Below are 15,906 nucleotides of genomic sequence, written 5' to 3'. Positions count from 1 at the left end.
TATTTTATGGTCACTCCAGCCTCAGAATTCTATCTGGAGCTACAAGTGATTGATATACCACAATTTCCACAGCTCAACCTCAAGAATTTTACCTAGAGCTCTGGGCACTGTCTGCTGCTTCTTCTTAGAAGCTCACGGCATGAAGTGAACAAGCAGCAGTTCCAAGTATTGTTGATGCAGCCTCTGCCGCTGTTTATGGCCAAAGTGCTACAGCTGCTAAGTCAGCCCCTCATGAACAGACCAGACCGTAGCTCGTGTTGCTGCCCATTTTGCGGGAGAACTTGCAGCTTTGGACAGGCATCAAGATCTTTGACAGATAATCAACTCTATCATAGGCCGCCTCAAAATCAAGAAGTAAAATAATGAGATTTTTTCCCCTATATCATACAAGAGCTGTGGGTTCCCAGAAGGTGAAAATATAGTTGAGGATGTTGCGCTTCCGAACAAAACTGGTTTGGGTAGGGTGAGTGAGGTCTTGCATCAAGAGAGAGAGAGAATCTAAGACTGATCATTTTGGCTAGGATTTTATATGCTGTTCCAAGCAAAGTGATTGGTCTCCACTGGGTGATCTCCAATATGTCCCCACTATCTCCGAAAAGGATGTCAAAGGGATTGATTCATGGTGAATCGTTCACCTTTGGGATGAGGTGAATCAATCCCTGTGACATCCTTTCCAACATATCTCCATTGCCCTTTGGGATGAGGTTAATCAATCGCTTTGACATCCTTTCCAGCATATCTCCAAATACCATGATCTCCTGAAATGTTGCTAAAAGTCTTGTGCTGATCACATCCCAATAGCTCAGGAAGAAAGCCATGTCCAATCCATCATCCCGTAGGCACTTTCCTTGATGGTAGTGCTAGCAAGGCCTCGGCAATCTCCTTTGAGAATGGGGCCATCAAATGTATCCTCATGCTCTTTGTAACCACTCTCCTAGTACTCTTCCCCACAATCTCTCTATCCCTCTCCAATCTTGGAGGCCTCGTTATCATGCCCAAGAACGCAGTGTAATAATCCGTGACCACTTGACAAACCTCCTATGGCCCTTGTGCAAGGGATCCATCTTCTCTTCTAAGTCTCCTAACACCATGTCTAGAGTGTGTTTGGGACTTGTGGTGTGAAAGAATTCTTTGTTCACCCTAACTCTTGCCAATGTCTAGAAAGAGGCCCTCACATGGTCCTTATACTCTGATTTGGCCTCCTCCATAGCATCTATTTCTGCTTTTATTGTGTACGTCCTCTCTACCACCCACCTACATCTTGATGGTCTTTCCTCCTCCCTTTGAAGTGCTGCCAATGAAGCTCTAGCAGGCTTCTCTTTCTCTAAGAGACCTTCCCTCTTGCTCCTAGCCTTCTCTTTAAGAAAGGAGCTCACCTCCTGTAAACTCTCATCCAAGTCTCTAGCTGTTTTGCCCACTGAAAATGACTTGGCCTCCAAATCTTGGTTATATCCTCCTCCAATTCCTCATCATAATACAAGTATAAAGGAATTCTTATGTTGGTAGCGGTTCTTGTGGCTCCCTACATAAGAACCAACTGTACCGGTGTGTGATCTGATAAAGTGGTTCCTGGAACAAGACCGACTAGACCCCCCTTGGCACAAGCCCAGTCATCTATATAAAATTTGTCCAATCACGAGAAGATCCTAGCACCAACTGTCCAATCTTTTCTGGAGAATTGCAAAGAACCTGTAAATTAGTCAAACTCTGCCATGAACCAAGGATCTTGTCCTATGACATAGAAGATAAAATCCTCCCAAGCTGCCTGCTCTCCTCCTTTGATAGTGTCTGCCCCTTTTGTCCTCCAAAGGCCTCAACCATATTAAAATCCCCATCTACAATTGAATGGCCAACATGAGGTAGAGATTGAGTAAGCGAGTCCAAAAAAGTCCCCTCTCCCTCTGGCTACTAGAGGTGTATATGACCAGCAAGCCTATTAAAGGCTCCTCCACTCTCATAGATACCCATAGTACTCTCCTTGCTATAAGGATGCCCCAATCTTGTACTGCATGAAGCCAATGCTCACCAACACAAATGCATACTCTTGCTTGTATCTCTAAGGCTCCTATAACGAGTGCCCAATACATGAATGATGAAACTTTGTTCTGACAATAGCTTCCCATTACACTAGGAAATCCTCACTTTCGAGAGGTGATGCTCCTATAACACAAGAAAATCCAATGATCCTCCTAGTGTTCTATGCATAGAGGCAGGCTAACTTACCCAGTTTCATGATGAACTAACCAGATGGGATTAAGAACATGCTCTTGAATGCTACAACACAAGCTCTTTGATCCCATGGATCTTCTCACTGTAGGAGCTCATGGCATAAACACTACTGTGACTGGGATGGGTAACACACTTGCCCAGCGAGACCAAGCCAAAGTACCCCTAGTGGCCAAGCAAATTGACAAGTGTCATGTTGGAGATGATCCATACAGCTTCGTAGAGCAGTTCGAGCAAGTTTGTGAGGCCAATAACCTTCTAGGAGATGCCAAGCAAGTTCAAGTCTTTGGGCTTTGCATGGGCGAGAAGGGTGGTACTTGGTTTACTGGCCTCGATGCTACTGATAAGGCTTCCTTCACAGCCATTAAGACTCTCTTCATTAAGCGATTCTCATAGGCAAGCTATGGGGACAATTTAATTGTCCGCCTAATTCCAGCACAGAAACAGTGTCAAAAGCTGTCCTATTGGAGGCCTATCACCCTCATGGGCGTTGTCTACAAGATCTTCACCAAGACTTTGGCTAATAGGATCAATCCAATCTCACAAAAAATCATTGATAGGCATCAGTATGATTTAATTAAGGGCCAGTCAATCTTAGGCAACACCATGAATGCAATCTTGGCCATGGAGTGGGTCAGAACTTCTAGTCAAAAGATTGTCTTTCTTCAGTTAGATTTGGAAAAGGCTTTTGATTGGATTCACTTGAGTTATCTGTGTTAGGTTATGCTGAAAATGGAATTCCATGACCATATAGATGACTCCCATACTTGTTGGTAGAAGGATCTCAGGCTCAGCTAGCCACAAATGAGAATTTATTGGAGCTCTTTAATGTGGGGAGAGGGGTTTGTCAAAGCTGCCTGGTTGGTCCACTTCTATTTGATATTGCTACACACCCTTTCTTTGCAATGATTGGGAAGCGAGCTGCAGATGGCAAATTGACAAGAATAAAATACAAGGGTAAGCCACTCATCAGTCAAGGCTTTGCCAATAACTTCCTTACACTTGGTCAAAAAGGGTTGTTGCAAAATAAGAGACTGGTTGGATCAGCAGGGTTCTTTAATGCAATTCAGTGAAGCCAAGAACGTTTGGAATCTAACAAACAGCAGCAAAATTTCTCGGGAATTCATGGTGAGATTAATAAGCCATTGTAATGTCAGGTTTGGCGAGAACATTGCAGATTTTCTCCTTCCCTGTCTCTAGTACAAAGAGCACAACTTCCTGAATGCCTCTGGCCACCAGGTTCCTAAGGCATCTTTGCCAATCTGACTATCTGACGGAAAAAGTTAGCAAAAGCTGGGGGGTTAATCTGAGCAAGGAGTAGACGACGAAATCATTGTCTCAGAACAACTGGTCTTTGAATCTACACTTGAAATATAGGTTATTTTTATGGAGGACTATGATTGGCACGCTTTTTACAGGAGAAAAGTTAAGCGAAAGGGGTTTCTTTGATGCTAATGCAAATGCAGGCAGGATGAATTACCGAGTCACTTATTCCGGAATGGGTGTATCTCGGGAGCTATTCGGCAAGAAGCAGCAGTGTGTCTTCACTTGGAAGGAGATGAACAAAATCGCCTTAAGTCTTGCATCCTAGGTTTGCATGGGGGCAGAAATAGGGAGCATATTTTGAGATTCCATGGCTCTCTCAAATCACCTTGTGGTTTTGATGTACTCATGGATATCTTTAATATATTATCTTATCTTTTCGCATAAAAAAAGAATGAAGTCATGCAAATTTTACTTCACCTGAATCGAATGTATAGCTGCCTTAAAAAATCTATCTTTGATAAACAGAACAATTTTTTCTTAATAGTAGTAAAAAAACTAATTTTGGCTGATATATGCAACTTCCATTCATCTAATGATCTTACAATTCTTTGTGAACCTCAACTACACTTGGATTGAACTTTTTGATTTTCATAACCATTTGATATGAATTTTTACTGAGCATGATCATGCACTGTCAGTGATGCTTTTAGGTGTTGGCCACATACAGTCACATAATACAACATATACGAATATTAATGGACATGACCTCAAATGACATGTCATAAAATGGTACAAAGGGAGATCTGCAAAGGAAAGGAAGAACCTTCCACAGGAGGTTCCTATTTTCAGTTTCCATTTGTAGTCTATGCCCATGCATTTGAAAGTTACAAAGGACAATACCTGCAAACATGCAAGGCAGCAATTATACAAGAATAAACAGCTTTCCTCTACTTAAGATATTGTTATCTGTGGGACAAGACTCAAACGAGGGTTGAATTGTGATTCCTGTGAATATTGCCAGCCTTTTCAAAGTCTGAGAACCCTTTTGGCTTCATTCAACTGTATATATATAACTTGGCTTCTCTGACTTTCATTGACCTCTGTATTGATGTTTGTTGCTGTGGCCCATTGCATATAACGGGCATGATGGAATAAGAGCTTCCTTAGCTACTCACAGATTATTGGTGACCGAGTATGTTGCTTGTCTTTTAAAGGTTTCCATATAATCCTTGCTTGTACACATGTAGATCTTTTGAATCACTAATAACTCAAATCAGTGAATTATAGAATATTGAATATTTAACTTTCATTGACCTTGTACTTTCATTTCTGTCAGTGTGGCCCATTGCATATACCTGGGAAGCTGGAGCAAGCTAGCTTGGCTACTCACAAATAATAGATGACTGCATATGAAAGTTGAAGGTTGCTTGTCCTTCGAAGGTGTCCATTTTGTCCTTGCTTGTATAGATGTAGCTGTTTGAAGCACTAGTGACTCAAATCAGTCCATCATAGAGTAGTAAATATGGGATTACTTCAGACCCTCCTATCATTGAATCATCATTTTTCTTTCATAATTGCGGGAAGAAAGAGAATATATAGAAAGAATCCATGTAAACGCACCACACAAGGGTACCTGACTTGAAAAAGTACAGATCGTGGTTACCTTTTCTTCATTTTTTAATCATTTGAAATCACAGAATATGCCACCTGAAGATCATTTGATGTTCCTTGTATGTACATCCTGTGTGAAAGCAAATGTTCTGTTGCATCTGAATGCTCCATCCTATACCTTTCAGTTTGATCATGAGAATAATGATCAAAGTGGGAGAAGATAATCTCTCTTGTTAAAGGCTCATGCCCATTGAGGAAATTTCCCATCCGAAGACTCTTCTTCCAAGTATAATCAAGGCCAAGGGGGGGAAATAGACTTGCAATAATATCTCTTTCAGACATAGTCACTGTCTGTTGCAATGTTGCCTGGAAACAATTACCATATAGAAGATTGTAGAAGAGAAACAAATAGACTATTCACTCTCTGGACAATGCACACTGGAAATTAGACCATAGTTAGTTAAGATGAAGGAAACAAAGAGAACAATTCACAAAACATTGTCTCATGAACACAGTTGTTTGTGCTAGCATATCCCTTATCTGATTAACACTAGTCCAAAAGGAGCCCCTCAAGGTCAAATCAGAGACACACCTAAAGTTTCCATTGGAAGAGGAGAACTTTGCATTGTTTCAAGGACATGTCCGTTATCATACAATTTATTTTGAAAATGCACGAAGCATGAGGGCTGATCTGGAACACGTCTTTGTTAAGCAGAGGATCACCAAACTAGAAAGAATGACATCCTTCCATGCAGCAAGGGTTGTTTTACAGCATTAAGAGTTAGCTGAGGCCGATAATAAGTTGAAAAGGCATAGTTTTCACAATGTGAATGGTGCTGTGCCACTGAAAAACTGTCATGCATTTCTCTGTCTCTCTTCTATTAATTAAGATGCACAATGCCCAGTCCACCCTTCTCAGATGCTTACTGAACAAAATATTTTGGCTTTTTCTGGGAGTTGGTGGACCTCCTCCCTCTGACCAAATAAAGTTCCTTGTAGATCCCTCAGTGACCCTATACGAGATTGAAAGAAAGCCCAAGATCAGGCGATGTAGTACATAGTAGCTAAAGTAAACACAATTCCTGGATAATGGAATGATGTCAGGACCTCTGTAGGAGGAGGTCCCTCAAAAGGCAACTCCTTTGCCCTGTTCCAGGACTCTAGGATATTTTCTTTGGAACTTCAGAAAGAAAGGCCATGGATGTAGATGGTAGATCCCAGATTTGGGCTCTTCTAGCACACCCTAGCATTTGTTTTCCTTGGTGGCCCATACCTCACCAAGCTCTACTGGTTCTCGGATCCGGGGGGTCAAGCCACTCCTGAGGTATTGCTGCATCAATCTCCCTTCTCCTCACCTCAGCTCCTCTCTGACAACCTGATGCCTGCTCCAACACCTCCTGGTCCACCATCCTGTACATCTCCTGCCACGTCTTGATAGTACGAGCACGGCTGGCCTCCCAACCAGCCCACTGAATGTGGGGGTGCTTGCCAATTTGTATCCCATCCCGATCTCTAACCTAGGGGTTCCAGACCACCAGTTGGTGGTCTATCTCCTCCTAGCATCTTGGGGGGCTCTTAGGAGGCCCTGCCACACACGAAGTAGGCTGCGGACCCTCCTGCTGTAGGACCTTCTAGGTTCTGCCATCCTGGTAAGAGCCCGCAGACTACTAGCTTGCCCAAAAGGACTAGGCTATGGAACTTTGGGTCTATGATCCCAGGCCCTTCCTCAGACCGTCGATGCCGGATGATGGCGCTCACGCCACCTTGGCCCGAGAATCCGTGGAACCGTCTGAACCGGCCCATAGAAAATTCCGCACTAGGTGGCGAAGCTGAACTGCACAAGACGAGGAAAATCACCAACACGAGGCAATGCACCAAACTGTCACAAGGAGGACCTGGTTGACCACCAGGGCTCGGCCCACTAAGGAAAGGCGAGTAGTACTCCACTAGGTTAGCTTCCGCTTGATAGAGTCGAGAACAAGAAGAAACTGCTTGGCAGGAGTGCTGTCGAGTCCTACCTGGAACCCTGGGTATCGGACAATGTGCCCTCTGCACACCCATCTAAATCCCAAGTGGATGCCCCACTCCGTGCTAGAGTCCAGGTCCATAAGAAAACCGACTTTCGTCAGTTGATTTTTGCTCTCACTGCAGTGCAAAACACCTCCAGAGCTAGTCTCACTCTCTCGAGCATCAACTCATCGTTCTCTATATAAAGTGCGGTATCATCTGTATACTCTGAATCTAACAGCTTCGTCTCCTCCCTGAACGGAAGTCGAAGGCCATATAGTCCGCTCACACGTGACCAAAGGAAGTGAGACATCGCCTCTGCAAAGATTAGGAACAGATACGGGGCCAGAGGACAGCCCTGCCGGACCAATCTCTCTCGCCGAAACTCCTCCCCCTTGTTGCCACCTATGAGAACCCTGTTGGTAGCCGATCTGTAAAGTACAGAGACCCCACGGATCCATATCTGGGGGAAGCCCAACCTCACCATGGTGCCCTCTAAGAAGTCTCAATCAACCCTGTCAAGGCGACTGAGTGGGCCCAGCACAGTGGTCAGGGATTGATTGTACTTCTCCTGGACTTTGAGAAGGTGAAGATATTGTCTAGGATGCTCCTATCCTGGACAAAACCTGTCTATGTATCATGAATGATGTTTGGAAGCACAGGGCCGAGACGCCTACGGATCATCTTGGCTAGTGCCTTATAGGCCACTGACAACAGGGTGATCGGTCTCCACTAGGATAGCTCCAACTGGTCTCCCCCTTTAGGAAGGAGACTGATAAGACTTGCTGATAAACTCCCTGGCATCCGTCCTGAGCTGAAAATCTCTTGAAAGGCCAACAGTAGGGGGTCCTTCACCACCTCCCGGTAGGTAGTGAAGAAGGCCTTAGAAAGACCATCCTCTCTCGGGCATTTTTGCCCGTCCTGTGCATGGAAAGCCTCCTCTAGTTCCTTCTCTGAAGGGGTCTAGGAGGGAGCGTCCCATCTTCTCTGTGACTAGGAATAGGATGTGGTCCTAGACTTGTTGTCTACAGCGTTGTCCTCTGGCTGAGACTGCCTTTTGCTAGAAAAGGTGTCTGTATTAGTCACTGGCAATCTCCATCACCTCATCTGGGCTGGAGCGAATCCTCCCATACTAATCCCGGAGGCTGCGAATTTGTATTACAAGACTCAAAAGAGTCGGTCATTTATGGATTGGGAGGCAAAGTTGGCCTCCAATTCCTTAGGTACTTTTGAAACACTGGGACACTTACTAGTGATATGCCCGGTCTTTTTGCATTTATTGCACTTCATTTTGCCAGGATATTTCTTCCAACAATTGCTTACAATATGTCATTTTTTGTGACAGAAGGAGCACTTAGTAGAAGCTGCATGGACTAACACTTGCTCACGAGAAGTAAATGTTGAAGTCCCTTCGGTATGGTTTCTCCTCTTCATCCAGGCATGACTGGATGGTACTTGCCAAGGTTGGGTTTGGGATATTAGTTAGGGTAGTCACAAGGGTTGGAAAGACCTTCACAGACTTCAAAAGGATAGCAATGGCATCTTCATCATGAATGGGTGCTTGAATAGAGGCCAGCTATGCCATAAGCCCCTTCATATGTGAAGTAAACTTGCTGAGATCTTCTTCTTGTTTATCCTCTAAGCTAAAAAACTCAATCTTTAGAAAGATCTTGGGGTTCTTCCTTGTAGTGCCATAGAGCCTTTCAAGTTTATTCCACTTTTCCTTGGTAGTGAAGAGTTGGTCAATATGATGAATTAAAGATTCATCTAAATGAAGCATGATGATGGCTTGAGCTCTTTCATCATCATCTACATCGAGGGGATTGGATGGGTCAATCACTTTGGTCCCTTTTATGAAGGGCCAGTAGCCTTGTTTCATCATTTTATATTTTACTAGAACTTGCCAGGGATGGAAATCTTTTCCATTGAACTTGCAAATTTGAGGCCTTACATCTGCATAGGCCATGGCCATTATAGAAAGGTCTTACCTATTGCCTTAAGCAATGGTAGTGTCTAGTCCTTTATAGGTGGCCAAGTACAATGAATAGTAGAATTGATAACCTTACAAATTATAACTAACTTTTAAAGTTGTAGAGTTGAAAAAGGTTGGAAATCATACATATGCAATATCTCAAGATAGGATTTAGGAGGTCCTGTTCTTCGAACAACCCTTGATTTAAGCTTTATTATTTTCCTAGGTTTCAATGAGGTGAGCTTTGACTAGACTTTAGGCTCCTGATAATGTGGCCTATTAGAGAAGTTCTTGGTGGAGCACGACTTATCAATCAATTCTATGCTATGGGATAAATCAGAGGAGAGTATAATAACACTCATATCTCTGATTTACCAGTAGCAAACAACATGGAGCATCAGTTGAATGCATCAATAGTGCTAAGAAGCGCTCTCACCAACATCCATTCTAGTACTCATAATGTAGATTGATCTTTACAAGCTTAATATTGCCCATGGATTGAGAAGCACTCTGCATTTAAGCTCCATAGGGCAGGAAAAAATCTTGACAAGTGTTTTTTAGTGATTAAAATCACTGTTGATAATGCCCAGGTTGTGAAAAGTGGAAAATGAGTGAGCTTGAAGCTCCTTGGCTATGGCTGCAAGAAACCCACAGTTAGGGTTTGGCTCATAGCCACCAGCATAGAAGGAATTTCTTCAAACCCTCTTAGAGGGAGATGGTCCACTGGGGGGCTTTGAAAGCCCTATGGTGGCCCCCATGATTGCACCTTCTACAAGTCGTGGTTCAGCTCGTATCAGGCCGCTTGCAAATTTGTGCCAGATTTCACAATTTGTGTAATGCTGCCTTCCACGATGCCTTATGTCGGCCCCTGATGTGCCACGCCAAGTTGCCAGAGCTGAGGAGAATATCTCTAGAAGAAGTCAGGAGCTGAAATCCCCTCCTTTGCTCTCCCTAGGTCTTCCAACAGAGGTGGATCAAGTTGGCTATGGTGGAAATGAGGGCAAATGAGAAGACAAGATTTCTTATTGTGCACTTAGGTGTGTAGAAAGGCTGAGGGATCAGAGATGGCTCTGAAACCATGTTGAAGATCAAAGTTGGAAGCATGAGAGAGAGTGCACAAGAGGGAGAGAGAGAGCTCAAGTACAAGAATAAGATCTTGCTTAGTCAATTGTTCAAGGTACAACTAGTACACACTCTCCTCATCATTGAGTGTGTACTCTAGGCAGTTTATCTAGCCTCTGGAGGAGTTAGGGTTAGGGTTTCCCTTTGTTCCCCTATTCTCCAGTCCATTTACACCTAGCTACCCTTATCCTCTCCAGTATAAAGAGAGTTCCCATGCTTACTTCTCAACACCTTCCGTGCTCAAAAGGCTGCTGAGGTACGGCAGTAAAACTCCGAGCGCCTGTTCTCGAGGCTGACGAGGGCTGTCTGTGCATGCACCTTCTGTGCGTGGAGAGTGGGATCCTCTGGTGCCTCCTGGAGGAGTCTCTATGTGGCTTCTAGGTCTCATTGGAGTGCTCTCTCCTCCTCCCAGCTTTGCTACCTGGCTTGTAGGGCTACCTCTTGGCAGATCTTGGTCAACTTGGCTAGGACCCCTGCAACCTCCTCTGCGATCCGGTCCCTCTTGTAGATCGAGTTAGGGATCCGACATGATCGTGTGTCCAGGGCTAAAACTCGGGCATCAAATGACAGGAGAATAGGGCAGTGATCAAACAAAGTTGTGCGGGGCCAACTGCCCTACCTGGCCTCTGCAAGAGCACCCCACCTCTCCCACATAGAACCTATCCAGCCGCTCCAGCAAAACTCTGCCTAGCCGCTTGTATCCCCAAGAGAAGTCCAACGATCTCTCCCTCTTGTGGAAAGCTGGGTCCTTCAAGCATCGCGTGCCTCTACTGCGAGGAGGAAGACCTCCCATGCCTCATGCTCCTCCCCTGCCATAACCTAGTAATTTCTGCCTCTGCCTTGTTGGTCCTCTAAGGCCTCCAGGTAGTTGAAGTCTCCTCCAACAATCTAGGAGTCCAATTCTGGGAGTCTAGCTGCGATCTCCACCCAGAACTTGCAACGTGTCCTAACCTCAGTAGGGGCATAAACATTGAGGACTCCAAGGCACGAGTCCCCAATATCCAATCTGATCCATAGAACCCTCCCTACCACAATCGTCCCGTGGTCACGTACACAGGCGGTGAGGCTTGGGCCAATAGAGGTGCATATGCCTCCACTCTTGCCGTGGGCACCGATGGCATACTTCCAATAAGTGTGTGAACTGCCTGGGAGTACCTTCCCTACCTGATGGGTGTGGGCGGGGGTGAGCTTATGTTCCTGTAGAAGTAAGATGCCGATCCGTTCGGCGAGGGCAGGTTGCAACTCCTGCCGAACAATCAACTTCCTAGAACCACATGTCCCACTGTAGTGGAGCCTATTCACATTCTAGGATGCAAGATGTACACTCGTAGGGAAACCTATGGCTGACCGAACAAGCATCTGTTTGGTGTGGAAGCTACTAATGAAGAAGAAGAGCTATGGGGCATGTGAATATGCTTTGCCGCAGGCCTGAATGGTAAACTCCATTCCCCCATGGTGGCCCTTGGGACCATGGGGGTGATAGTTGCTCCAGGTGGTACCACCAGGGCATCCATCAGCCTAGGCTGAGAGGCGTGACTTTGTACATAAGTAGAAATGGGTAACCTGTGCCAGGGGCTGTTGGGATGTAAAGGTCCTTTATTCACCTCCGTGCATTTTACACGTGTATTGTTATGTTGTACATGTGAACGCACCCTTACGGGCCCCAAGTATAAATACATTTTATTCTTTGTGTACCAACACATTGTTGGTACACCTAAATCAGCTCGTCACTCTCACTCTCACTCACCTGCACATTTCCCCTGCTGCAAATCTTCACTCTTCCGCTACCCGCGCTCTCCAACAACTGGTATTAGAGCTTCGGCTAAGGTGCTTGCGCTCCTCGGAGTCCGGGTGAGACATTTTCAATGTTTCGCTCGTGCGAAATCAATAGGTCGTTTTTGATTGGTGACAGCAAATTCAGTTAGGCGACAGGTCGTTTTTTGACCTGGCAGACAAGGACAGGTTGTTTTTGTCAGGCAACAGCAGATTCAGTCAGGGACAGGTTGTTTTTGATCAGGCGGCAGCAGGACAGGTCGTTTTTCATCAGGCGGCAGCAGGACAGGTTGTGTTTGATCAGGGAACAGCAGGCGACAGGCTGGCGACAGCTTCCGTGGCATTAGGCGGCAGTTTCCAGGTCACGACAGCAGGCGGCTGGTCAACGGCAGCAGATTCGTCACTTCTTTCAGGCATTTTTCCTTCATTTTTTTAAAATTTCCTGCAAGCAGCCCCTTACTGACGGGGGTTCGCGCGTGGAAGCATAGTTTTCAGATTTGTGCAAATTTGAGCCTGGAAATTTGGGGCTTTTCCCAGATTTGATGCTGTTTATGCTCGACAGTGACATCTATGTCAGAAATTGCAGACATTGTGCGCATTAACCTCAATTAATTTGGGGATTTTGCCAAATTTGTTGGAATTTTGCTCATCCGAGTAAAATTTCTTGGCATTGGACCAATAAAAATTGGGGTTTTTTCATGTATTGATGTAAATTTGCTCAGCTATTAGTGCTCTCCACTGTGGAGGGCTCGAAAGATAATGCTCAAATGTGGGACCTCGGCACCAACCCACCAATTAATGTCCATCATGCAACCTAGCCACTGCTTCGAAAAGAGTGCTAGTTCTCCTTCTCCCATCCACTGGGAGATGTGATCTGCCACCCAACTCTTTACCTCCTCTATCAGTGTCATTGTCCAATCTCTTGAGTGAGAGGTTTGAATTTGGTCCTTCTGGTGGTGCTAGTAAATGGACCTTGCCACTCCTTGACTTGTGTACCACGAAGATCCCCACCTCCATAGGTAGTGGAAACTCTCCACGCTTGGCAACTCTCAGGTAGAACCACAGACCACAGCGAAGAAAGAACTCCTATGGTAGCAGTTATGTTTGTCTCCTCGGGTAAGTGTGACGGGCGGCACTGACAGATGAGCTGGTGGCTGTGTGGGGAGGGGGGGGCCTAGGGTGCAGGTGAGTGGAGGATGTAGGTATATGGGGCTCATTACCTCCCATGGGAAGGGGGGGGATGGGCTGGGGGGTCACTAGTACTAGGTGAGGATTAGGGGGACTGATCGGCCAGGGAGATGGTGGGGAGGAGGAAGATCAAGGGATGGTGGGGTGGTCAGAGGTATGAGGCGGTGTTGGGGGGGGGTGCCGGTGGCCCTAGAAGGGGGGGATTGTGGGCTAGGGTCGGGAGGGGAACCATGGGGAAGGGGGGGGGGGGGGTTTGGGGGGGCTGTGGGATCTCGGGTGAGGTAGCCTGTGATGCCTCCATGGGTGGTGGATGTGGAGGATTGTGGTCCTGCCCTAGGTGGGACGAGTACGAGGGCTGCGGGGTGCTCTGTCGGAGGGCTGTCACTCGCTCTCTTGCTCCCTATTGCCATGGATGTTTGCGGGGCTGACTGTGGTCCCCCCTGCCATCTTCCTCTCTGTCGTCTTTGGACCCGTGTAAAACCGTCAGTGTCCACCTGTGGGCCTGTCGGCAGAGCCGCCTTGGCTCCGAAGCACGTGCAATCTACTAGTTGATGCCCAAAGTATTGGCAATAGAGGCACTGCCCTAGCTGCCTAGTCACAATAGTCTGCTGCCTGAAGGAGTGTCCGCCGCTTGCTTCAAGCTCTAGAAACTTTGGTATGTTCTTTGTATCTTTCATAGCCACCCGTATCTTTGGGACTCCTGCGACTATCACTGCATTCGCGAAGGAGGCAAGAAGAACTGTGCCAAAGAGCTTTCCAAAGTCCACTAATTGGCAAACTCTACCGCTAGTCCAAGGAAAAGTAAGGTGACTGGATGTCTAAGAAACTTGTTATGGAGCGCGAATGCCTCCATTGTGAAGCCACTGTACTAGGGAATCATGTAAATGATCCCCTTCATGGAGGCATAGGGTGAGCTATCCACTAGCTCACGAGTTGCGTCCACAGAGGCGAGTCTAACCATGAAGATCCCTTGACCCATGAGAACTGCCTCTGCGATCTGTGTTGTGCCAATGTGCACCGTGGAGTGAAGCCAATCCCGAAGCTATGGGGAGTGTCCCACGACTTGACCAAAGATCACTGTTTCTTTCAGCTCCAATTCTGTGGCACGGACGGCTAAGAGCTATTCCTCAGAGAGGATGATGTGCAAGGTGTTTGACTAGAGGGCACTCATAGAATGCACCGGTGTCTAACCAAAGGTTTCCATTGCGCGTCCCTACTGAGAACCTACCAATCTTGCTGTTGTATTTCTAGAGGGAAAAAAGTTGTTACGAAAGGGAGGGAGCAATTGGAAAGGAGGGGGGGGGGGGGGGGGGGCAATGGCGAGGAGGGGGAGATGCTGTTTTGTGATGGTGGGGGAGCTGCTGGACGCCACGGATGGCTGGCTCACGATGGGCACAATGTGGATGGTGGGTTTGCCGAACGGGGCCGGGGCTAGGGCCGAGGAGGTGGGGCCAGCGCGGGGGGGGGGGGCTTCAGAGCGGGGGAGAGTTGGCATAGGACCTTGCCTAGCGAGGGGGGGAAACAAAAGGGCGGGGGTGGATAAAGCGGGGGCAGTGCAGGGGGGGGGGGGGGGGGGCTAGGCCAGGGACAACACGCCACGGGGGTAGCAAGCGGGGGAGAGCTGGCGCGATGGCAGGGCAGGGCAGCAGTACAACGTGACGTGCAAGAGCTATAACCTCATTTCCTTGCATGGGTTGGTTTTGTGCATAGATTCCTCTATACAAACAACTCCTTGCAATAAGTACAATCAATGGCCATGGCTGGCAATAATGATGTATCCATATGTTGGTCATCCAAGACAAGTTTGATGGAACTAAGAGAGAAGCAATGGTGGGATGCAAGGTAGAAGCTATGGAGTGGAAGAGGGTGGGGATGGGATTGATTATATCATCATTGCAACTTGTAGTCTTGAGCCCTAGCTTTTATCTCTATCCACTTTTGTACACCTTTCTATATGAGATTGCTGATCTGGCTCATAACATGGTTGTTGATTTTGTACTAAACTCTCACTTCAACTCTCTTTTACAGTTATGTTTGAAGTAAAGCCTCTAAATGTTTGAAGGATATTGTGTTTTAAGTCCATGCGTTGAGTATGGACTTTAAATTATATGTTAAAAACTTTCATATTGGTGTAGGATCAGATGTAGGTCCAAGATTTTTTAGTCTAATTAGTATCGGATGGTACTAATCGGACACTGTCAAACAATGCAAGCATTAGAGGCTATGGCCCATTAAGTAGGGCTCGCAAGTTCAACTCCCGCATGTAAAATTTTTGTAATGGAGAAAAAGGGAGAATTTAGTAATAATGGGTGGGCGTCCCTAGACATATGGCATGCGCTGCCTATATTCGCACTTTTTAGCCGAATCAAAAACGAAAATTTCAAATTGAAAAAAGGAATATTCTTGGTTTGAATTTGAAATCCCTCTCCCAACCATCTAGACACATGTCATGCCAAGAGCTCTTTTTGGCAAGGGAACCTATTTTTAAATTCAAAATAATAAGTTTCTTTCGAATACCACTTCTTGAGATAAACCACCTTTTCTAGGATCTGTGGGCCAAAGGTTGAACTGTGCACACTGCGCCCTCTCTCATTGGTCCACCTCAAATTGTTTGCGACATAGTCACATGGAATGGCCATTTTTGGGTCCCACATTCCCGTTCCCCGTTCCCATTTCCCGTTTCATGCCTATTGCATGTGACTATATAGCCACATGGAATGGCAATTTGTGGCCATACCCAT

General features: G+C 46.2%; 1 protein-coding gene across 6 annotated transcripts in view; it reads right to left on the bottom strand.

Moving 5' to 3' along the window:
* Positions 1–4,040: 4,040 nt before the first annotated feature.
* Positions 4,041–15,906, bottom strand: part of LOC148019545 (Rab3 GTPase-activating protein catalytic protein) — a 248,219-nt gene continuing 236,353 nt past the window's right edge. For 3 of the 6 annotated variants that reach the window (XM_087699513.1, XM_087699514.1, XM_087699511.1), the window contains one exon: positions 4,044–5,469. In XM_087699513.1, the coding sequence (XP_087555639.1) occupies positions 5,170–5,469 (300 nt within the window). In that variant the 3' untranslated portion in view covers positions 4,044–5,169. Of the gene's footprint in view, positions 5,470–15,906 lie in introns of all 6 variants that reach the window. The other 3 variants (XR_015694814.1, XR_015694813.1, XM_087699512.1) reach the window with 3 other exon arrangements.

Source organism: Lygodium microphyllum, chromosome 19 (genome assembly GCF_053477565.2).
Source record: "Lygodium microphyllum isolate KBCC chromosome 19, Lygodium_microphyllum_v1.1.10, whole genome shotgun sequence".
NCBI classification, from domain to species: domain Eukaryota; kingdom Viridiplantae; phylum Streptophyta; class Polypodiopsida; order Schizaeales; family Lygodiaceae; genus Lygodium; species Lygodium microphyllum.
Note: the sequence above shows the minus strand (reverse complement) of the source record. Positions and strands in the feature narration are given on the sequence as shown.